We start from the raw sequence: 24,257 nt of genomic DNA, 5'->3' as shown, positions 1-24,257 counted from the left end.
ATTCCAAATTTTGATATATCATTTCTGATCTGTTGTATACAGCTATGCAGCTTGTATAATGCACAAAAATGCTGGTTCAGGGGGAGACTTGAAGCCAGGATTGTGCCTATGCTCTCTGCCAAGCTGTCTGGCTCAGACTAGAGCGGCATGTAGCCCAAGGAACACCTTATGTCTGTTTCCCAGAGAAGCTGCTCTTTTCCTAACTTTCACAAAAACATTGTACAGGCTTGCTCAAGTACCACTTGCCCAGTCTCTGTATCCTCAACTGGTATTAGTTCAGTTGCTCAGTCATGTCCGACTCTTTGTGACCCCATGGACTGCAGCATGCCAGGCTTCCTTGTCCATCACCAACTCCTGGAGACTACTCAAACTCATGTCCATTGAGTCTGTGATGCTATCCAACCATCTCATCTTTCGTTGTCCCCTTCTCCTCCCACCTTCAATCTTTCCCAGCATCAGGAGCTTTTCCAATGAGTCAGTTCTTCACATCAGGTAGCCAAAGTATTGAAGTTTCAGCTTCAGCATCAGCATCAGTCCTTCCAATGAATATTCAGGACTGATTTCCTTTAGGATGGACTGGTTGGATCTCCTTGCAGTCCAAGGGACTCTCAGGAGTCTTCTCCAACACCACAGTTCAAAAGCATCAATTTTTCAGTGCTCAGCTTTCTTTATAGTCCAACTCTCACATCCATGCATGACCACTGGAAAAACCATAGCTTTGACTAGGCAGACCTTTGATGGCAAAGTAATGTTTCTGCTTTTTAATATGCTGTCTAGGTTGGTCATAGCTTTTCTTCCAAGGAGCAAATGTCTTTTAATTTCATGGCTACAGTCACCATCTGCAGTGATTTTGGAGCCCAAGAAAAAAAAGTCTGGCACTGTTTCCATTGTTTCCCCATCTATTTGCCACGAAGTGATCTGACCAGATGCCATGATCTTAGTTTTCTGAATATTGAGTTTTAAGCCAACTTTTCACTCTCCTCTTTCACTTTCATCAAGAAGCTCTTTAGCTCTTCTTTACTTTCTGCCATAAGGGTGGTGTCATCTGCATATATGAGGTTATTGATATTTCTCCTGGCAATCTTGATTCTAGCTTGTGCTTCATCCGGCCTGGAATTTTGCATGATGTATTCTGCATATAAGTTAAATAAGCAGGGTAACAATATGTGATTTATATCCTCAATGAGTATAAACTTATTTAATTGTTATCCAAGATTAAGTTGGAAAATAAACCATTGAATTAAAAGAAAGTCAGGCAGTGCATCCCAAAGGCATATGCACATAAAATCTCATGGATGTGTGCTTCAAGGATAGGAATCTTATCTTCCATATGAGTCCAGTGTTTTAAGAATGCATCATGTTTTAATAAAGCAAATATATCAAAGAAAACTTAAAACTAGAGCACCAACTCTACCATCATCCAGTTGTGCAATCTTGAATAATTCTGTGTCTCTCTTTTCTTTTGGAGCACACTAAAGCTATCAAAAACAACAACAACAAAAATTTTTCTTAATAACACTTAAGAAATTAATAAAAGCGTTGGGCTAAATCAGTGATTTGTTAGAAATAGGAAAGGGTCCTTTTCCCACAACTCAAAATCAAACAGAGAAGCTATTCCATTTTCATCTGCTTTAATCATTAAGCTTTCAAGTTTTTTAAGACCTTGTTTGAACAAAGCATTCCTCAACTTAAAAAATTAAATCACTGAATTGGATAGTCTCTAATGCCTGCCTTGTGACAACCATCGAGATTTAATGAAAGGGAATAAAATAGAAAAAGTCCCTCTTCTTTGGAACTATTTCTCATATTCTGCATAGCACCAACATATTAGTACATACACTCAAATAACTGTCTTTGCATATCCTGTAATATAAGGGCTATAGAAATATTTTGAACTTTCTGTTTCTTAGTACCAACAAGGTAGTAAATGTGATAGAAATTAATAACAACATAATAATTAACAGAAAACTTCTTCCCATCTGAAGTGGTCATTTTGTAGTTTGAACTTGACAGATCTGGGTTTGCATTCCAGCCCTCTTACTAGCTGACTAATTAAGCTTCTATTTTATTATCTGTAAACTAGAGAACCTGGTGTGCTGCAGTCCATGGGGTTGCAAAGAGTCAGACACGACTGAGCACCTGACCAAGGGTTTTTAACAGGGATTAAATTAAATGATGTTGAAAAGATCAGCCAGTACATTGTAAGCACTCAATAAGATGGCAGAGATTATTCTCTGATCCGTATTTTTTTAGTATTTAAAATAAGAATGCACAGACTACAGTGCTAAAGTCCTTCCAAACAATAGTAAAATTATTTTTTATATCCCTCTTTGCAGTCATTCATCAATTTTTCAATTGCAATGCCCAATGTGGACTCACTCTATAATAGGTATTGTATATGAACGAGGCATATCCTTGCAGACAAGATGCATCTCTACCTTTCATGAGTTACGGCAAGGGTCACCAACCCCCGGGTCAAAGATCGGTACTGGTATGTGGCCTGTTAGGAACTAGGCTGCACAGCAGAGGGTGAGCAGTGGGTGAGCAAGTGAAGCTTCATCTCTATTTACAGCCACTCGCATTACTGCCTGAATTTTGCCACCTGTCAGATCAGTGACAGCATTATATCCTTATAAGAGTGTGAACCAAAGTGAACCCTAACCCAGAAGTCAAGGCACAATATACTGAGATTGCCACAAAATAGAAATAAAGTACACAAAAATTTTAATGCACTTGCATCATCCCAAAATCTTCCCCCGCCCCCTCCCCGCCATTTGTGGAGAAACTGCCTTCCAAAAAACTGGTTCCTGGTAAAACAAAGGTTGCACACTGCTGAGCTACAGCCTAGATGAGGATGCAGGCACATGAAGGGATAAGGACTGTAGTAGAGAAATTCATTGAGCATTATGAGATCAGATGAGGGGCAGCAAGAGGAGAAAAGAGTAACTACCTGGTGGGAAATGAAAGATGTTTGAATTATTTTAGGATAAAATGAGAACTATACAGATATGACATTCTCCAGGCAAAAGATATCACATACAGAAGTGACTGTGACACTTGATCTGGATGAGGTCAGTTGGGCAGGTGAGGCTGTGACAGAAGATAAAGTTGCAGAGGTTGGCCTTAAATGCCATGGACGGTTTGAACGCCATTTGAGGATTTTTGATGAGCTGTAGATAAATTTAAAATAAGGTATTATTGGAAGGGAGGATATCGGACCCTAAGATTTACATTTTTTAAAGCACTTGAAGGATTTTAAAGGGTTGACTGGAAAGAGGCAAAATCCTGAATTCAGTCTGGATTCCTCCTTTTCCCACATCTCGTAAGTGAATCATCAGCAAATCCTCTAAGGCCTAAATTCAAAATATATAGAGATTCTTACCACTTTTCATCATCTCCACTTCTACCACCCTTTTCTAAACTACCATTGTCTCTCATTTTAGTTATTTAGCGACCTCTTAAGAGGTCTTCCTGGAGGAAGAAATGGCAACCCACTCCAGTATTCTTGCCTGGAGAATCCCATAGACAGAGAAGCCGGACAGGCTACAGTCCATAGGGTCACAAAGAGTCGGACACAATTGAAGCATCTTAGCATGCATGCAAGAGGTCTCCCTCTCCATCGCAGGCCCACTACTCCCCATGAAGTACCCAGAGTGGGCACCTATTAAAGAAATATATCTGATGTCATGCCTTTGCTCAAAACCCTCAAAGACCCTGTCTCACACAGAATAAACATCAAAGTCCTTAAGTGCAAAACCCTAAATGATTTTCCCCCAACCACTGCCTTCCTGCTCCTTATCTTTCTGACATTATTTTCTTTCAATGTCAATGTCCCCCACCCCTGTCTCACTCCACTCAGTTCAGTTGCCTCTCTTAATGGTCCTCAAATTTACCCTGTGAGTTCCTGGCTCACGGCCTTGAAACTGCTGTTCTTCCACCTAGATAATTCTCCCCCTGATATCTTTATGGCTTGCTCATTCACCTCCTTCTGATCTTTACTCAAATGTCAACTGCTCAGCAAGGCCTTGCCTGGTCACTCTATTTAAATTTTCAGCATCCCATATTATTCCCTTTCTCATCTCTTTGCTTTTATTTTTCCTTTATTTTACCTACTTATCTTATTCATTTCTCTCCTCTCACTATTAGGACTGCTATGATTATTTCTTTTCATTGTATTTCCAGCAATTACATTCTGCCTAGACCATCGCAGGCACGCACCAAATGTCTCTTAATTAGGTAATGGAAGAAAGGAGACCGGTTAATAGGCATTTCACATAATACAAGATGATAACATCCAGAATTGAGAGAGAGGGAATGAACAGAAAGATTTAGGCAGTAGGATAAACACCATTCAGTGACCTCTCAAAAGTGGAAAATTATCAAGAAGGAGCAGGTACAACTAAATCTTAGATCTTTAATTTATGGTACTAAATAGACGGTAGGGACATTCCCAATATTAGAAATAGCAGGGAGGAGAAAAAAACTTGGAGAAAAAGACAGCAAGTTCAGTTTTGAACTTAACTGTTATACTTAATGAAGTGAAAGTGAAGTCGCTCAGTCGTGTCTGACTCTTTGCGACCCCGTGGACTGTAACCTACCAGGCTCCTCCGCCCATGGGATTCTCCAGGCAAGAATACTGGAGTGGGTTGCCAGTATTCTCCAGGGGATCTTCCCGACCCAGGGATTGAACCTGGGTCTCCCACCTTGCAGGCAGAAGCTTTTAACCTCTGAGCCACCAGGGAAGCCCAACTGTTATACTTAAGGAGGCTGTAAAACCACCATAAGATGTCCAATGCACAGCTGGATATAACGGTGTGGAGCTCAGAGACTGAGATCTGAGGGGGAAGATCTATCTCAGAAAATATTACCTTATTAAATGCTACCTGAAACCAGGGTGTAGGATGGATCAGCGAGGAAGAATATATATCAGGAAAAAAACAATCATGGACCAAACCTTTATATCATACCTTAAATCTTATTCAAAGAGACACAAAACTGTCTAAAAGTCCTCTACAGATAGACTATGTATATCTGAATTTGTAATTACCGTTCCCTGTTTTCCTCTATTCTTACAAATAATGGAAAGCCATTGCCAAGTGACTCTATTAATCAACAACCATTTATTGGTTCTAACTATGTGTTGATGGACAAAATTAACTAGTACTCTTACATAAATCTGATATATTAATCTAAGATGTACTCTCAAATTAAACCAACAGTTATCTTATTGCACATATACTATGTGTAAGAACAAAATCCTAGCGCTCAATTTAATAAAAACTAAGGCAATGGCACCCCACTCCAGTACTCTTGCCTGGAAAATCCCATGGACAGAGGAGCCTGGTAGATTCAGCCCATGGGGTCGCTGAGGGTCGGATATGACTGAGCAACTTCACTTTCGCTTTTCACTTTCATGCATTGGAGAAGGAAACGGCAACCTACTCCAGTGTTCTTGCCTGGAGAATCCCAGGGATGGGAAGCCTGGTGGGCTGCTGTCTATGGGGTTGCACAGAGTTGGACACGACTGAAGTGACTTAGCAGTAGCAGCAAAAACTCAACAGCTGTTGATTCTCTTTGCTTCCTCCAAGTGATATCAGGAGAGAGAAGAGTCCCAAAGCTTTTCTGTCTCTTGTAGTGTGAGGGAGGAAGTGTATGTCAGAGGAAGTCCATGTTCTTACATTCTAACTGCCCTTTCTATTTCCAGTTTCTGTCACTCCTGAGAAATTATGAGTTATTTATGTTTCTCTGAGCCTCAGTTTTCCTGTCTTCCAAACAGTGGTCATAATATCCACCTTATAAGACTATTATGTAGATTGGCAATAAACATGTATAAAGTCTGCCATTTAGGTTCTCATAAGAGCATAGAATATGTTTTTCAACATTTCTTGTAATTTTCCAAGTCAATGAGAGAAAGAAGGAGGCGGAAGCTGGTTAAATATGTCACAGCTATATATTTGTTTTGCTGTTTAAACACAAGCACCAAAAACTTCACTGATTAAGATACTGCTTTAAAAGCAAAGTATTTACTTGCAGATTTCCACTGCTTGTGAGTCAAAATTCAGACAGTGTTAGCAAACTTATTTTCCCTAAGAATTTGCAAAGCAAACACTGAACACAATTTAGTGTATGTTGTCCTAAGCTTTATAATCAGCCACATACAAAGGCTCAATGACAAGTTGAACCTGTAACAAGAGAGCAGATACCAACAAGAGAACAGATACTTCTTAAGTTGTTTCTACAAAGTGGAACAACACATTGTTATGTAATTAAATACAGCTTGTGAGATTAAGCTAATTTGAGGTCCACACCCTTTGTTTATTGAGTCATATGTCTCATGGTGTTTTTCAGCCACTGAGTTTTAAGATGTTTTCCATGAACCGAAGCAAAGTTGCCTCGAAAACCATTCCCATGAGAGGCTCATCCAAGCTAAAGCATATGCTGACTCTAGCCTTTGCTTTGGGGTTTTGTTTTGGTTGTTTTTGTTGTTGTTGTTATTTCAGCTTTCAACTTAAGCCTAGTTCTTAGTAATTTCTCACTCTACACTAATAAATCTTGACACTTCTACTCATCTCTGGAAATACAGCTGGTTCCTGATAGTTGAGGTGATACTTTGGGATGGCTTGTTTCCAGCTCTTCTTTTGGCTCTACCCTGCCAAGCACCCACTGACATTCACAACTTGCAAATGTCAAACAGCGTGCAACTGTGACCACGTGTCACCAGCCACAGCAAGACTTCAAAGAAACAGAAGAGTAAACTGAGGCTTAAAAAGTTAGCAAATATCAATGTACCAATTTTATCCTATTTAGAAAATGACTACAGTTCAGTTCAGTTCAGTTGAGTTCAGCTGTTCAGTTGTGTCTGACTCTTTGTGACTCCACAGACTGCAGCACTCCAGGCCTCTCTGTCCATCACCAACTCCCAGAGTTTACTCAAACTCGTGTCCATTGAGTCGGTGATGCCACCCAACCATCTCATCCTCTGTCGTCCCATTCTCCTCCCACCTTCTATCTTTCCCAGCATACAGTTAGTTATTCCCAAATGTTGGACTCTGGACTCAGTGTTAGTGAAAGTCAGTTTTCACTAGCATAGCAAAATTGATAAGAGCAATGGAGTAAAAATACATCATTAAGCTAAGGCTAAATTATTCATCTTTTTTGTTATTCTGAGATTATGTTATTCCTATTTTCATGAATTTAAATGCCATTTTATTAAACAATAATATTTGAGCTGGTCAATTTTTATAATGTTTAATGTGTTTATTCAACAAAAAAGTCAGCAAGTCTATGCCTACCTCCAATAATCTTCTGAAATGATGTGCTTAGCCATTCAGTCATGTTCAACTTTTGCAACCCCATGGACTGCAGCCTGCCGGGCTCCTCTGTCCACCGGGATTCTCCATGTAAGAATACTGGAGTGGGTTGCCATGCCCTCCTTCAGGGGAATTTCCCAACCCAGGGGTTGAACCCAGGTCTCTCACATTCTGGGTGGATTCTTTACCATCTGAGCCACCAGGGAAGCCCAGGAATACTGGAATGGGTAGCCTATCCCTTCTCCAGAGGAACTTCCCAACCCAGAAATCAAGCCAGGGTCTCCTGCATTGCAGGCAGATTCTTTACCAGCTGAGCTACAAGGGAATTCCTCTGAAATGATACTGGTCCCATATCCAGGGCCTTCAATGCACAGGTGATACAAAGTGGGAGATGCCCCTTCATCAGTGTGAGTTGCGTAAAGCCCAAATACCAGGCAACCCTGCTGTGAAACCTACACTCAGAGTCACTGACTCTCAGATCATCCCCTTCCTATATACATCAGAATGTTAGCAAAACAAAAAGAAAGAAATGGAAGTCTGACTGTATTATGGCAAAATGTAACTGCTTTTCAGTTCTGTTAAGGCTTTTAAAACTGAAACACAGGAGTTAACATATACAACAAATATTTATAAATATCATAAATCCTAGGTGATCCTAGTAGTAAAGAACCTGCCTACCAAAGCAGGTAGACATAAAAGATGTGGGTTTGCTTCCTGGTCGCTCCCTGGGTCAGGAAGATCTCCTGGAGGAGAGCATGGCAACCCATTCCAGTATCCTTGCCTGGAGAATGCCATGGACAGAGGAGCAAAAAGTCAGACAAGACTGAAATGACTTAGCATGCACCACCTATATATACCAAGTAGCCTACAAAGTGTTAGAAACATATGCATGAATACCAACTTTATCTTCAAAGTTCTCACAGCCTAGTAGATAACATATTTAGTAGAAATATCTACTTTATACACTTTACATAGCCTACATAACATAACCTCATTGATTTTCAAAACAGCTTTAAGAAGCAAGTATTAGTCCCATTTTTCAGATGAAGAAAATCTCAAATAAATGACAATATGATCTTCAAGCAAACAGGGATAAAATAGGAATTTATACACAGTACTTCTGGTGACCTTCCCAGAGTGAGTGTTTGTGGTGGGAAAGGAGACAGTGATGAAGTGTTTGGATTATATGCCTAATATAATCCAAGAAATCAGCTACTACAATCTAGAAATGAGATACTGTGTTAGTACAAATCTGTTGCCTTACACTGCTATTGATAAATTCATGAGTGAACAAAATCACACAAATCCACTGCTGCTAGTACAGTTCTAATTAATTATAAGTGCTTGTTACTCTCCTGGATCTCAGCTCTCAGCTTCTAGCCATATCCTCATTTTAATAATATAGAGGCTATTACTGTGAGAAAAGCTACTATTCTGACTCCCTATGCCCTTCTTCCCACCAAAATTGATCTCTCTTCAGCACATCCCTGCGGATGGTGCCCAGGTAAGGGAGCTTACTACAGTAGTGTCCAACAAGGGTTTTAGAAGTTGTAGTAAAACAGAAAAGAGTTGTTATTCTTGAGAAACTTATTAACTATCAGAAGAAGGAAAAGCAGTTGCAAACCATAAATCATATTTCCTTATTCTTCTATCAAACTACCTAAATGTCAACATTTTAGTGCTTAAAAAATGGTAAGAAATACCATTAAAGAGAGTGTTGTTCAGTTTGATTTCATTTCAGAGTCATATTGCTATTTGTATGGTGAAAACCAACATGATATTGTAAAGCAATTAACTTCCAAATAATAAATTAAAAAAAAGAACCAATCAATTTTCTATGATAGAGCCATGTGCAACCTAAGAGACTTCAGAAGTGCTGAAATGATGGCTTCTCTGAATGAAATGTATGAGCTTTGATCTTTTCCCCTTGTTCTAAGGCCAGCACGAGTGACATCAGCCTCAAGATCCCTGAATCCATACATAGTATTTTTCGTCGTTGTCGCAGTGGTGGTGATCCTGGCAGTGATCATAGGTCTACTTGTCTACTTTTTAGCTTTTGGTAAGTACCAAAAGATAAATACCACTTCTCAGATGAATTAACTGAATATACTTTCAGATTCAAAGTTTGGCCTTCTCTCTTTTATTGCCACTTTTATTTTTTAATACAACATAAGTATATATTTTATTTATATACCTCTAAATATATTCTCATGTTTATATTTTCTATAATTCAGTATTTTTTTCTCTTCTATTTTATTTGTTTATTTAGTTTTGGTCTTTTTTAGTATACCAAACAACATTATTACCCAGGCAAGGATTATTCTAGCCAACGAAAAAGACAGTATTTATCTGATGCTAGAGTTCACTTGTTTTGTTTTTCATTAACCTTATAATTTCCTTCTTTATTTAAAATATTGCAAAGCACCTTAAGTTTCAAAATCTAAAAAGTTGGATGTACCTAAATATTCATTAATTCATGATCTGTGTCCTGAAAACAATCTTAGGAGCAGAAAAGAGACACAGATGTATAGAACAGTATTTTGGACTCTGTCGGAGAGCGAGAGGGTGGGTGGGATGATTTGGGAGAATGGCATTGTAACATGTATAATATCATATATGAAACGAATCGCCAGTCCAGGTTCGATGCATGATACTGGATGCTTGGGGCTGGTGCACTGAGACGACCCAGAGGGATGGTACGGGGAGGGAGGAGGGAGGGGGTTCAGGATGGGGAACATGTGTATACCTGTGGCGGATTCGTGTTGATGTATGGCAAAACCAATACAATATTGTAAAGTAATTAACCTCCAATTAAAATAAATAAATTTATATAAAAAAATAAAATCAGATGTAAGGCACACACACACACACACACAAAAAGAAGTAGAAAGAGCTTAAAAACAAGCTTACACACAACTTAAAATCCCAGTGAATATTCTTTCAGAGGTTTTAATGTAGATAAAATGTGTCAAATTTCACTAGATAATATATGCTATGATCTGTTTTTTTAAAATTTCAGCTATAATCCCATTGCATTATTTAAATAATTGGGGCTGGGATAAGAAGAGAATGAAGGTATATGGGTATGTTTAAGGGTAGAGATTAAGTGAGAATAAATTTATTCCAGTAACTAGTAATAGTCTTTTCAGTCAATCGAATTATAAAATTGTAGCTAAATTTTACTTTGGACTATATTTTGCTATCAAATCACCTAGACACTATTATGTGCAAGGTGAATTACAGAAGTAGGAAAAACCAACATCAAGTTTCAGATTTAATGAATTTTCCCTTCTAACAACACTATTATCACACTTAAACACAAAGACAGGAGCCTAAGCCCTCTTTCAAAGTGTATTCAGTGGCCATTCATGGCCCTAGAAAGACTTGTCCTTCCGCCACAAAGGACCATACTACCCTATCCCCAGGATCTCAAATGCTTTCCCTGATCGAGATATTTCTCTGTATAAATTATGTATATGCATGATCAGATGGAAACAGGGATTTTTTTCCTGAGACAGATTAGGTTATGTCCATGTTCATAATGTTTCTAAGATATGTACAAGTGTGTTAGGAATTTTCATTTCCTTCATAAAATTTAACATCCTTTGTAAGACCATTTCTGATAGAAAGAGTTAACAATGAACAACCAGATTAGCTGTTTTGTCAGAATAGTTATTTTCTAGACTAGCTCAGTCCAGAAAACTGACAGGTCATTAATTCCTCTAAAAAGAATGGCATTTGAAATAATTTTTAAAACTATTCAGAATCATTTTGGATTATTCCTTAATAATAAATGAATAATAATAGCATGTTATAGACATCAATAATTCTTGAGTGAATATATCTGCAATCACAAATATCCCTAAAATATAGTAGGAGTGAAAATTATGATACTGCTGAACAATTTAATTTCTCAAATAATGCTGCTCTGATTTTCATGCATTTTTAATGTTTCAACTTTGCCAATCTTTTTAAAGACTGAAAGAGAAAATAATTTTATTATAGTTACATTTTTACTGTTTAGAATCTTTTCCTTTTAAAGGAATTAAATTTTTTTTAATTGTATAACATAGCCTAAATAATCCTGAAATAAAAATTAAAGTACTCAGTAATGTGAGACTGATTCTGCCTTTTCCTTGTTTTACAGATCAAAAATCTTCCTTTTACCAAAGCAGCATTCAAATCCTGAATGTTCAATATAGTGATGAGTTAAGTTCACCAGCTACAGAGAAATATAGGACTTTGAGTGGAAATATTGAATCTATGGTAAGTTAATATTTGTCTTTATTCTTTATTTTATCATAAAACAAATATGATAATAAACCTAATATTTCGTGATATATTTACAACTGCTAGATGCATATTTTCCTTCCCTGAATGGTGAAGGATGTGTTTCATCATACTTCTTCCAAGTCAATTTGCTTGTACATTGGTTCTTATTCACATTTTCTTACATCATAAGTGAAGAGCTTTAGGTCATGAGTAAGTATATTTTTTATGATTATGGCTTCAAAAATTGGAAGTCTATTGTTTGTGAAATTTGAGCATTTCTCTATTCTTGAGTTTGTTTTTTTAATCATTTTCATTTTGCCTTCTTTCCTTTTTACTTATGCAGCTAAACACACAGGTAGTATGTGTTAAAATACATATCAACATAGTTTGGACAAATGATACTTTGCTTCAATGATCAACATAGAAAATAAACAAAGCAAGTCTGGTTTCTCAAATGAAGAGGCCCCAAGGCTGCCTGCCAAGAAATCTCACAAGCAGACCCCTAGTTTATTATCATAGACCAGGGTTTGGCCTTCAGCCCTGCAGAGTCAGTGCTGACCAATCTCAGCTCACTTACATTACCTTTTCTGAAACTCTTAAGAATATAAATTAATCCAATGGATCTAAAACTTCGGCATGTAACAAAATCACCTGGAAGGCTTATTAAAAAACAGATCTCTGGGCCCCAATGTCAGAATTTCTGATTCAGTAGTTAGAACTTTCATTTCAGCAAGTTCCCAGGTTATGCTGATGCTAACTGTCCAGGGACCTCACTTTGGAATCACTGAGTTAAGCTATAATGAGGCCTATGATGGATGGGGGATTGAGTCATCTGCTTGTCTGACAACCTTTACCCCTAGAGACAAATTATACTGGGAGCCAAGTTATGAGAAAAGTGCTCCGTGAGCATAAAATTAGAGCAAGGGAAGTTAGGTATATTGTTTAAGTGTTTAATGAGATCAGAATAAACAACTGAACCAGAATAATTTGGGAACAGAATCTAGGCCAGGAGGCAGAGGTAGGGCTAATATTGGGGAACATCAGTTGGTTATGTCAGAAGTGGGAGCCTCCTGTTCCTTCAATAAACATTAAACATTAATCCCGCCAAATGCAGTGGACATACGGAAAGTGGAGTAGATATCAGATATTGGATATAAGTTTGTGCTAAGAGGATAAATTATATCCTATCCTGGAGATGAGAGATGGTTTCTTATAAAAGATGATTTTCAGGCTGATTTTTAGAATGAGTAAAGCATACCACAGCTAAAACATGAGCCAAGACAGAGAAGAAAATGTCCTTAGCTAATAACAAATTTGGGTTTTATTTTGTAGACAAAAAGTCTTGAGCTACAGGCAGAATGATGCAAACAGGATCTGATAGATTCATGTTCAGAATGTAAAAATTAGGTTATAAAGAGAAGAGTCCACACACAGTAAGGCTAGTTAGAAGCTCATTACCCTGGTCCAGAAGAAAACCAAGGGGTTGAAAGCTTGAATTAGGGCATATTTCAGAAAATATAGAAATGCATTTTAGGCTTACCTCCCCAACTTCACTTCATGGCAAATAGATGGGGAAACAGTGGAAACAGTGGCTGTTTTATTTTTCTGAGCTCCAAAATCACTGCAGTAGGTGATTGCAGCCATGAAACTAAAAGACACTAGCTCCTTGGAAGGAAAGTTATGACCAACCTAAGCAGTATATTAAAAAGCAGAGACGTTACTTTGCCAACAAAGGTCTGTCTAGTCAAGGCTATGGTTTTTCCAGTGGTCATGTACGGATGTGAGAGTTGGACTATAAAGAAAGCTGAGCACAGAATTGATGCTTTTGAACTGTGGTGTTGGAGAAGACTCTTGAGGGTCCCTTGGACTGCAAGGAGATCTAACCAGTCTATCCTAACAGAGATCAGTCCTGGGTGTTCATTGGAGGGACTGATGTTGAAGCTGAAACTCCAATATTTTGGCCACCTGATGCGGAGAGCTGACTCATTTGAAAAGACCCTGATGCTGGGAGGGATTAGGGGCAGGAGGAGAAGGGGATGACAGAGGATGAGATGGTTGGATGGCATCACCAACACAATGGACATGAGTCTGGGTGGACTTCAGGAGTCGGTGATAGACAGGAAGGCCTGGCGTGCTGCAGTTCATAGGGTTGCAAAGAGTCATACATGACTGAGCGACTTAACTGAACTGGACCCCAACTTCCTACTATCACTTCCCAACCTGTTGTTAAAAAATCATTAACAATACTTAGTCATATCATTTGAGTCATGAGAGCCTATTGTTTAGGCTTCAAACCAATGCCCATTCTTAAATTTCTTGGAGAAGCTGCTAGAGATAAACATCTCAGGAGGCCAGTCTGAGGACCATTATTCATAATGAAGCCCTCATACCCACACAAAGACATCTTGTAATGTTTCAGCTGTGTACCTAGTTTAATAAAAGGGAATAAATTGAAAGTGTGTATTTTGAAAATCCCAGCTTCATTCTAGGGAATTAGAACCTGGCTACCAGTCATTAGAGCAAGATGCCAGAGATGTCCTCAGCCCTAAAGAGGTCATTCAGTTTCTGTTAGAGAGACTAGATATGTTGGGTGAGTTCATCCTTCATAGAGCACATGTAAAATTGCAAAACACTAATTTGGAGAGAAATGGCATAAGGCATAAAGCACAACATATAACACCTTCAGCAATGTGAAAACATAAACTAAATAAGTTTCTTTGAAAAGTACTACCAGCACCTTTAGAAGATATTCAGTAAGTCTTTAAAATACACTCTTCAATGCCAAAAAAAATTGTACAATCTAACTTGTTATTTTTAATTTATTCTCAAAAATGGTCTATAAAGCAAATCATAACATATATAAATTTTGTTATCAAAATGAAAATTTTAGTAATGTCTTTTGTTGTAAAGATAAAAAACACAAATATATAAAATTCAGGGCATTCAAGAAATCTTAAAAAAGAAACATGCACAAAATCTCAATACTAATATATCCACGATTAATATTTTGATGTTCCAAGTATCTTTCATGTAAACTTCATAATCATACATGCACAAACACATATAATTTGCTGTCAATGGAATAAGACTATATATGCTTGCCTTTTCCTATTTTTTTCTCAAAAATGTATCATCAGTTCAGTCAGTTCAGTCACTCAGTCGTGTCCAACTCTCTGCGACCCCATGAATCGCAGCACGCCAGGCCTCCCTGTCCATCACCAACTCCCGGAGTTCACTCAGAATCGCGTCCATCGAGTCAGTGATGCCATCCAGCCATCTCATCCTCTGTCGTCCCCTTCTCCTCCTGCCCCCAATCCCTCCCAGCATCAGACTCTTTTCCAATGAGTCAACTCTTCGCATGAGGTGGCCAAAGTACTGAAGTTTCAGCTTCCGCATCATTCCTTCCAAAGAAATCCCAGGGCTGATCTCCTTCAGAATGGACTGGTTGGATTTCATTGCAGTCCAAGGGACTCTCAAGAGTCTTCTCCAACACCACAGTTCCAAAGCATCATTTCTTTAGCGCTCAGCCTTCTTCACAGCCCAACTCTCACATCCATACATGACCACAGGAAAAACCATAGCCTTGACTAGACAGACCTTAGTCAGCAAAGTAATGTCTCTGCTTTTGAATATGAGATAGAAGTATTTGAATATCAATGAAGAAATCTACCATTTTAAATAACTAAACATTATTATAGTGCAAAAAGATACAATACTTCATTTAACCACTCTTTTGCTGACAGATGTTTAAACTGTTTCCAGTTTTTCACTATTATATTCAATATTCTGATGACCATTCTTGTTGATACATACTTGCACACCTGAATGATTATATTATTGGGACATATTCCCAGGACTAGAATTATATCAGAATATAGGTTTATGCATTTATTTCTCTCTAAAGATTTTCAAAATTTTCTTCAGTTTTAACAAGTATTTTATTTCAGAAGCATTTTTGATTTATAGAAAAGTTGCAAAGATAATATAGAATTCTCATACACATCACACCCAGTTTCCTCTGTGTTTAACACTCTGTTTTTCAGTTGCTAAGTCATGTCCTACTTTTTGTGTAACTCCAAGGACTGCAGTATGCTAGGTCTCCCTGTCCTTCATCTCCCAGAGTTTGCTCAAATTCATGTCCCTTGAGTCAAAGATGCTATTTAGCACCTTACAATAGTACATTTATTGCAATTAATGATCAAATGTTAATCAGTTCAGTTTAGTCACTCAGTCATGTCCGTCTCTGAGACCCCACGGACTGCAGCTCGCCAGGCATCCCTGTCCATCACCAACTCCCAGAGGCTACTCAAACTCATGTCCATCTAGTCGCTGATTCCATCCAACCATCTCATCCTCTGTCATTCCCTTCTCCTCCTGCCTTCAATGCTTTCCAGAATCAGGGTCTTTTCCAATGAGTCAATTCTTTGCATCAGGTGGCCAAAGTATCGAAGTTTCAGCTTCAGCATCAGTCCTTCCAATGAATATTCAGGACTGATTTCCTTTAGAATGGACTGGTTGTCCTTGCAGTCCAAGGGACTCTCAAGAGTCTTCTCCAACACAGTTCACAGCATCAATTCTTCAGCGCTCACCTTTCTTTTTAGTCCAACTCTCACATCCATACACGACTACTGGAAAAACCATAGCTTTGACTAGAGAGACCTTTGTTGGCAAAGTAATGTCTCTGCTTTTTAATAGGTTGGTCATAGCTTTTCTTCCAAGGAGCAAGTGTCTTTTAATTTCATGGCTGAATTCACCATCTGCAGTGATTTTGGAGCCCCCAAAATATAGCCTTTCACTGTTTCGATTGTTTCCCCATCTATTTGCCATGAAGTGATGAGACTGGATGCCATGATCTTAGTTTTCTGAATGCTGAGCTTTAAGCCAGCTTTTTCACTCTCCTCTTTCACTTTCATCAAGAGGCTCTTTAGTTGTTCTTCACTTTCTGCCATAAGGGTGGTGTCATCTGCATACCTGAGGTTATTGATATTTTTCCAAACAATCTTGTGCTTCATCCAGCCTAGATTTTGCATGATGTACTCTGCATATCAGTTAAATAAGCAGGATGACAATATACAGCCTTGATATACTCCTTTCCTGATTTTGAACCAGGCTGTTGTTCCATGTGCAGTTCTAACTGTTGCTTCCTGACCTGCATACAGATTTCTCAGGAGGCAGGTCAGGAGGTCTGGTAATCTCATCTCTTGAAGAATTTTTCACTGTTTGTTGTGATCCACACAGTCAAAGGCTGTTGCATAATCAATAAAACAGTTTTTCTGGAATCCTCTTGCTTTTAATGTATTAACTCTAATGTTAATACATTGTTATTAAACAAATTTCATATTTTATTCAGATTTCTTCTTTTACTTAATGTTCTTTTCTGTTTCCTGATCCCATCCAGGATAGCAAATTACATAATTGTTATGTCTTTTTTAGGCTCTGAAAGTTCGTCAAATTTTACTTCTGGTGATAATCTTGACAGTTTGAAGCATACTAGTCAGGTATTTTATAGAAATGTCCCACAACTAGGGGTTTTCTGATGTTTTTGCTTATGGATAGACAGGGACATGGGGATTTAGGGAGGAAGACTATAGAGGAAAAATTTCATTTTCTTTACATTGTATGAAATGGGGGTATATAGTATCAACATGATTTATCACTATTGACATTGATCACCTGGCTTTAGTAGTGTTTGTCAGATTTCTATTAATACACTGAAGTTCCTCCCTTTTTCATAGTATACTCTTTGAAAGAAAGACACTATGTACAGGCCACACCTAAGAAGTGGAGTGAAAAGTCATGCTTTGAAATTTAAAGTATATTTGAAGTTAGAACTGGACATGGAACAACAGACTGGTTCCAAATAGGAAAAGTTGTATGTCAAGGCTGTATATTGTCACCCTGCTTATTTAACTTATATGCAGAGTACATCATGAGAAACGCTGGACTGGAAAAAACACAAGCTGGAGTCAAGATTGCCGGGAGAAATATCAATAAACTCAGATATGCAGATGACACCACCCTTATGGCAGAAAGTGAAGAGGAACTAAAAGCCTCTTGAGGAAAGTGAAAGAGGAGGGTGAAAAAGTTGGCTTAAAGCTCAGCATTCAGAAAAAGAAGATCATGGCATCCAGTCCCATCACTTCATGGGAAATAGATGGGGAAACAGTGGAAACAGTGTCAGACTTTATTTTTGGGTTCCAAAATCACTGCAGACGGTGACTGCAGCCATGAAATTAAAAGACACTTACCCCTTGGAAGAAAAGTTATGACCAACACAGACAGCATATTAAAAAGCAGAGACATTACTTTGCCAACTAAGGTCCATCTAGTCAAGGCTATAGTTTTCCAGTAGTCATGTATGGATGTGAGAATTGGACTGTGAAGAAGGCTGAGCGCTAAAGAATTGATGCTTTTGAACTGTGGTGTTGGAGAAGACTCTTGAGAGTCCCTTGGACTGCAAGGAGATCCAACCAGTCCATTCTGAAGGAGATCAGCCCTGGGATTTCTTTGGCAGGAATGATGCTGAAGCTGAAACTCCAGTACTTTGGCCACCTCCTGTGAAGAGTTGACTCATTGTAAAAGACTCTGATGCTGAGAGGGATTGAGGGCAGGAGGAGAAGGGGATGACAGAGGATGAGATGGCTGAATGGCATCACCGACTTGATGGACGTGAGTTTGAGTGAACTCCGGGAGTTGGTGATGGACAGGGAGGCCTGGCGTGCTGCGATTCATGAGGTTGCAAAGAGTTGGACATGACTGAGTGACTGAACTGAACTGAACTGAAATTCTTCTATTTGTCTGATCTCTCCATGTTTTTGTGCATCCATTTGTTTAGATCAATATAGTGGTCTAAGCATCTTTAAGAATTATTTTAATTTCTAGATTGCACTCAAGTGCGCTACGTTACATTCTTACCGGTCCCAGTATGCATTCAGTTCAGTTGACTTCAGTTCAGTCATTCAGTCGTCTGACTCTTTGCGATCCCATGACTGCAGCACACCAGACCTCCTTATCCATCACCAACTCCAGTAGTTTACTCAAACTCATTGAGTCAGTGATGCCATCCAACCATCTCATCCTCTGTCGTCCCCTTCTCACATGCCTTCAACCTTTCCCAGCATCAGGGTCTTTTCCAGTGAGTCAGTTCTTTGCATCAAGTGGCCAGAATATTAGAGTTTCAGCTTCAACATCAGTCCTTCCAATGAATATTCATGACTGATTTCCTTTAGGATGAACTGGTTGGATCCCCTTGCAGTTCAAGAGATTCTAAAGAGGCTTCTCCAACACCACAGTTCAAAAGCCTCAATTCTTCGACACTCAGCTTTCTTTATAGTCTAACTCTCACATCCCATAGATGACTACTGGAAAAACCACAGCTTTGAGTAGTTGGACATTTGTTGGCAAAGTAATCTCTCTGCTTTTTAATATCCTGTCTAGGTTGGTCATAACTTTTCTTCCAAGGAGTAAGCGTCTTTTAATTTCATGGCTAAAGTCACCATCTACATTGATTTTGGAGCCTGCAAAAATAAAGTCAGCCACTGTTTACCCATCTGTCTGCCATTAAGTGATGGGACAGATGCCATGACCTTAGTTTTCTAAATGTCAAGCTTTAAGCCAACTGGTTCACTTCCCTCTTTCACTTTCATCAAGAGGCTCTTTAGTTGTTCTTTGCTTTCTGCCATAAGGGTGGTGTCATCTGCTTATCTGAGGTTATTGATATTTCTCCCAGCAAACTTGATTCCAGCTTGTGCTTCCTCCAGCCCAGCATTTCTCATGATATACTCTGCATAGAAGTTAAGTAAGCAGGGTGACAATATACAGCTTTGACGTATTCCTTTTCCTCTTTGGAACCAGTCTGTTGTTCCATGTCCAGTTCTAACTATTGCTTCCTGACCTGCATACAGGTTTCTCAAGAGGCAGATCAGGTGGTCTGGTATTCCCATTTCTTTCAGAATTTTCTGCAGTTTGTTGTAATCCACACAGTCAAAGGCTTTGGCATAGTCAATAAAGCAGAAATATATATTTTTCTGGAACTCTCTTGCTTTTTCGATGATCCATTGGATGTTGGCAATTTGATCTCTGGTTCCTCTGCCTTTTCTAAAACCAGCTTGAACATCTGGAAGTTCACGGTTCACATATTGTTGAAGCCTGGCTTGGAGAATTTTGAGCATTACTTTACTAGCGTGTGAGATGAGTGCAATTGTGCCGTAGTTCGAGCATTCTTTGGCATTGCATTTCTTTGAGATTGGAATAAAAACTGACCTTTTCCAGTCCTGTGGCCACTGCTGAGTTTTCCAAATTTGCTGGCATGTTGAGTGCAGCACTTTCACAGCATCATCTTCCAGGATTTGAAAAGCTCAACATGAATGCCATCACCTCCACTAGTTTTGTTCGTAGTGACGCTTCCTAAGGCCCACTTGACTTCACATTCCAGGATGTCTGGCTCTAGGTGAGTGACACACCATCATGATTATCTGGGTCATGAGATCTTTTCTGTACAGTTCTTCTGTGTATTCTTGCCACCTCTTCTTAGTATCTACTGCTTCTGTTTGGTCCATACCATTTCTGTCCTTTATTGAGACCATCTTTACATGAAATATTCCCTTGATATCTCTAATTTTCTTGAAGAGATCTCTAGTCTTTCCCATTCTATTGTTTTACTCTTTTTCTTTGCACTGATCTCTGAGGAAGGCTTTCTTATCTCTCCTTTCTATTCTTTGGAACTCTGCATTCAAATGGGTATATCTTTCATTTTCTCCTTTGCTTTTGGCTTCTCTTCTTTTCACAGCTATTTGTAAGGCTTTCCCAGACAGCCATTTTGCTTTTTTGCATTTCTTTTTCTTGGAGATGGTCTTGATCAGTCTCCTGTACAGTGTCATGAACCTCCGTCCATAGTTCATCAGGCACTCTATCTATCAGATCTAGTCCCTGAATTCTATTTCTCACTTCCACTGTATAGTTGTAAGGGATTTGATTTAGGTCGTATCTGAAACATCTAGTGGTTTTCCCTGCTTTCTTCAATTTAAGTCTGAATTTGGCAATAAGGCGTTCATGATCTGAGCCACAATCAGCTCCCAGTCTTGTTTTTGCTGTCTGTTAAAGCTTCTCCATCTTTGGCTGCAAATAATATAATCAACCTGATTTCAATGTTGACCATCTGGTGATGTCCATATGTAGAGTCTTCTCTTGTGTTGTTGGAAGAGGGTGTTTGCTATGACCAGTGCATTTTCTTGGCAAAACTCTATGAGCCTTTGTCCTGCTTCGTTCTGTACTCCAAGGCCAAATTTGCCTGTTACTCCAGATGTTTCTGGACTTCATACTTTTGCATTCCAGTCCCCTATAATGAAAAGGATAACTTTTTTGGGTGTTAGTTCTAGAAGGTCTTGTAGATCTTCATAGAACCATTCAACTTCAAGCTTCTTCAGCATTACTGGTTGGGGCATAGGCTTGGATTACCGTGATATTGAACGGTTTGCCTTGGAAATGAACAGAGATCATTCTGTCATTTTTGAGATTGCATCCAAGTACTGCATTTCAAACTCTTTTGTTGACTATGATGGCTACTCCACTTCTTCTAAGGGATTCCTGCCCACAGTAGCAGATATAATGGTCATCTGAGTTAAATTCACCCATTCCAGTCCATTTTAGTTCGCTGATTCCTAAAATGTTGACATTGACTCTTGCCATCTCCTGTTTGACAACTTCCAGTTTGCCTTGATTCATGGACCCAACCATTCCAGGTTCCTATGAAATATTGCTCTTTACAGCCTCAGACCTTGCTTCCATCACCAGTCACATCCACAACTGGGTGTTGTTTTTGCTTGGATCCGCCTCTTCATTCTTTCTGGAGTTATTTCTCCACTGATCTCCAGTAGCATATTGGGCACCTACTGACCTGAAGAGTTAATCTTTCAGTGTCCTATCTTTTGCCTTTTCATACTGTTCATGGGGTTCTCAAGGCAAGAATACTGAAGTGGTTTGCCATTCCCTTCTCCAGTGGACCACATTTTGTCAGATCTCTCCACCATGACCCGTCTGTCTTGGGTGGCCCTACACAGCATGGCTCATAGTTTCATTGAGTTAGAGAAGACTGTGGTCCTTGTGATTAGATTGGTTAGTTTTCTGGGACTGTAGTAGGTATGCTTATTTTCCCACAGCATTAACACTATACATTGTAAATCTTATTCCTTGCTGCTAATCAAACAGATAAGAAGTAATGTCTCATATCATTTTGATTTGCATCTCTTTGATTACTAACAAGATTTAATCTGTCCCCATTTATTAATAGGTCATTTTTATAATCACATTTGTGAATTTCCTGGTCATGACCTTGCCCACTTTCTTACTGGAGCATTTGTGTTTTCATGTAAATCTGGAAAAAAATTATTTCCTTGTTAGAATATCAGAATTTGCCCGTTTTTCATCTGCATATATTTTTCTAACTTGTGATTTGACTTTCAACCCCATTTATAATCTAGGATTTTTTAATGCCAAATAGATTTAATTTTTTATGAAGCCAAAATTATCAATCCATCTGTAATTTATTTGTAATAAGATAGAAATCCAGCTTTTCCCCAAAAAATAACTAGGTGGTGGTACCAAAGCAGTATATTAAACAACATAATGGATTTATTTGTTGTACCACTTTTATCATACACTAAATTCTCCCTTTATTTTTCTGTATTCCCCTCTCTTTCACTGACTCATCTTTTCCTGCACCAGTACCAAACTATTTACTGTGGCTTTATGATTGAACATCTGGCAGAGAAAAATTCCGTTTGAAATTCTTTTGACTGTGATTTCCATAGTTAATCTCATTTATTCATACTTCTGTAGAAACACTTTGAATAATACTCTAATATAGTGCTTTATAGTTTCTAAACTACTTTTATATATATCATCTAACCTTCAGTTCATAATAGGTATATTATTTTTATAGATGGGTAAGTAAAGATAGTGAGCTTAAGAAACATGTCAAAGGCCATTCAACTAGAAAGTGCTAGAAAAAAAATTCAAACCAAGGTCTCCTGATTTCAAATATAAGAATCATACCATTCACCAGTGTTAATATGAGTCACATCATCATTCTTGTGTCATAGTCAGTAGTGTTATACTTAATGAGCAGTGGAATAACTCCAGAACTTTCTATTATATCAAATAATTCACTTCTCTTTCCTGGTTCTCAGTTCATTCATTAGTAAAATAAAATCATTTGACTAGATGATTTTTATAATACATTCTAACTCAAAAAGTCCATGATTATGTGATTTTTGCACAAGATACCACGCTGCCCATTCACCAGTTTTTCTCACCCTGCTTCTCTCACCATTCATTCCTCTGTACGTTTTATAGTCTCATCCTCCTCTACACTGACATGAAATGTTAAGATTCCCCAACTCTTTGACCTATGCCCTCCTGTTCTGTCACTATTTTCTGTCTCTAGATGATGTCAACCCTGACCAACTTCAACCAACACTTACATACTAATGTCTCATTCTGTCTCCAGCCCAAACTTTTCTTCTCTACTTCAGACCCTCACACCCAACTGCCTGCCTAATAGCTCTACTTGGCTCATGTAAAAACAACTCAAATATATTTTGTCCCCAAATCAAACTCATGATCACCCCATGCCATACTAGCCTTCTTCCAGTAATTCTATCCCCATTAATTAAAATGTTATTGTTTTCCAAACCAAAACCCTAAAACTCATCTTTGATATACTGTTCTCTATCATTGCAAATACCCAGTCTATAGGTTTTACCCCTATTCTTTCCCTCAAATCCATTCATTTCCCTCCATATATACTACCACCGTATCTGTCCAAGCCATCACCTCTACAATGAAGTACCAAAATAGCACCATAACTAATCTGGCTTATTTTGTACCTCAAATTGTTTATCCAGATGCAGCCAGAGAAATTTTTCTCAAATTGCAAATCTGATTTTATTACTTCCTTGTTTAAAACACTTCCCATTATTTAAGATAAAGACTAAATGCTTCACCACTAACAAGGCTTTCATTCTGGTCTTTCTATCACTCTAGGCTCCTTGCTTTCTATGCTACAATCACCTTGCCTTTTAATTTCTTAAACACAAAGTGTTTGTTCCCACCTAAGGGTTTTTCATGTGCCATTCACTCTACCTGCATAGCTGTTTCCTTCCTCTTCAACCAGTTAACTCTGATTTTTCTTTAAGATCTCAATTAATACGCATGTACAATAATGAACAAGTAAATGAACAGTTAGTTAGGTAGAACTGACATTCTTCTATTCCTGGCTAGAGCCACACTGCCAGGTAAAGCAATGTCTTAAGTAAATCAGTATACTTCTTAGAAGTTTAAAAGAGAAAAGAAAACAAAAGCTCCATCAAATAAGAGGGTATTGAAAACAAGATAGTGATTTACCTTCTTGGAATAGCTAACAAGATCTTTTCCCACTCAAGAGGAAAAAATATGTAACAATTGTAGGCATAATATGTATAATGTTTATCCTTCATATGACTTCATCTATTAACAGGTTAATGATGGTACTTTGCAAGAATTTAACTCAATAATCCATATCTCACTTCAATTCTTATCATTATGAATATTACTGAGGTTTAAGGATCCAAGGCTATTCTATATTTCAAAAATAGTATTGTCAACCAGGAGAGAAACATAAAATAGTTCTTTTTTTTC

General features: G+C 38.3%; 1 protein-coding gene across 1 annotated transcript in view; it reads left to right on the top strand.

Moving 5' to 3' along the window:
- Nucleotides 1–24,257, top strand: part of TMPRSS11D (transmembrane serine protease 11D) — a 60,432-nt gene that overhangs the window by 12,985 nt on the left and 23,190 nt on the right. The window contains exons 2-3 of the mRNA XM_012180075.3: nucleotides 9,248–9,369; nucleotides 11,458–11,576. Of these exons, the coding sequence (XP_012035465.3) occupies nucleotides 9,248–9,369; nucleotides 11,458–11,576 (241 nt within the window). The remainder of the gene's footprint in view (nucleotides 1–9,247; nucleotides 9,370–11,457; nucleotides 11,577–24,257) is intronic.

This window comes from Ovis aries, chromosome 6 (assembly GCF_016772045.2).
Source record: "Ovis aries strain OAR_USU_Benz2616 breed Rambouillet chromosome 6, ARS-UI_Ramb_v3.0, whole genome shotgun sequence".
Lineage (NCBI taxonomy): Eukaryota > Metazoa > Chordata > Mammalia > Artiodactyla > Bovidae > Ovis > Ovis aries.
Note: the sequence above shows the minus strand (reverse complement) of the source record. Positions and strands in the feature narration are given on the sequence as shown.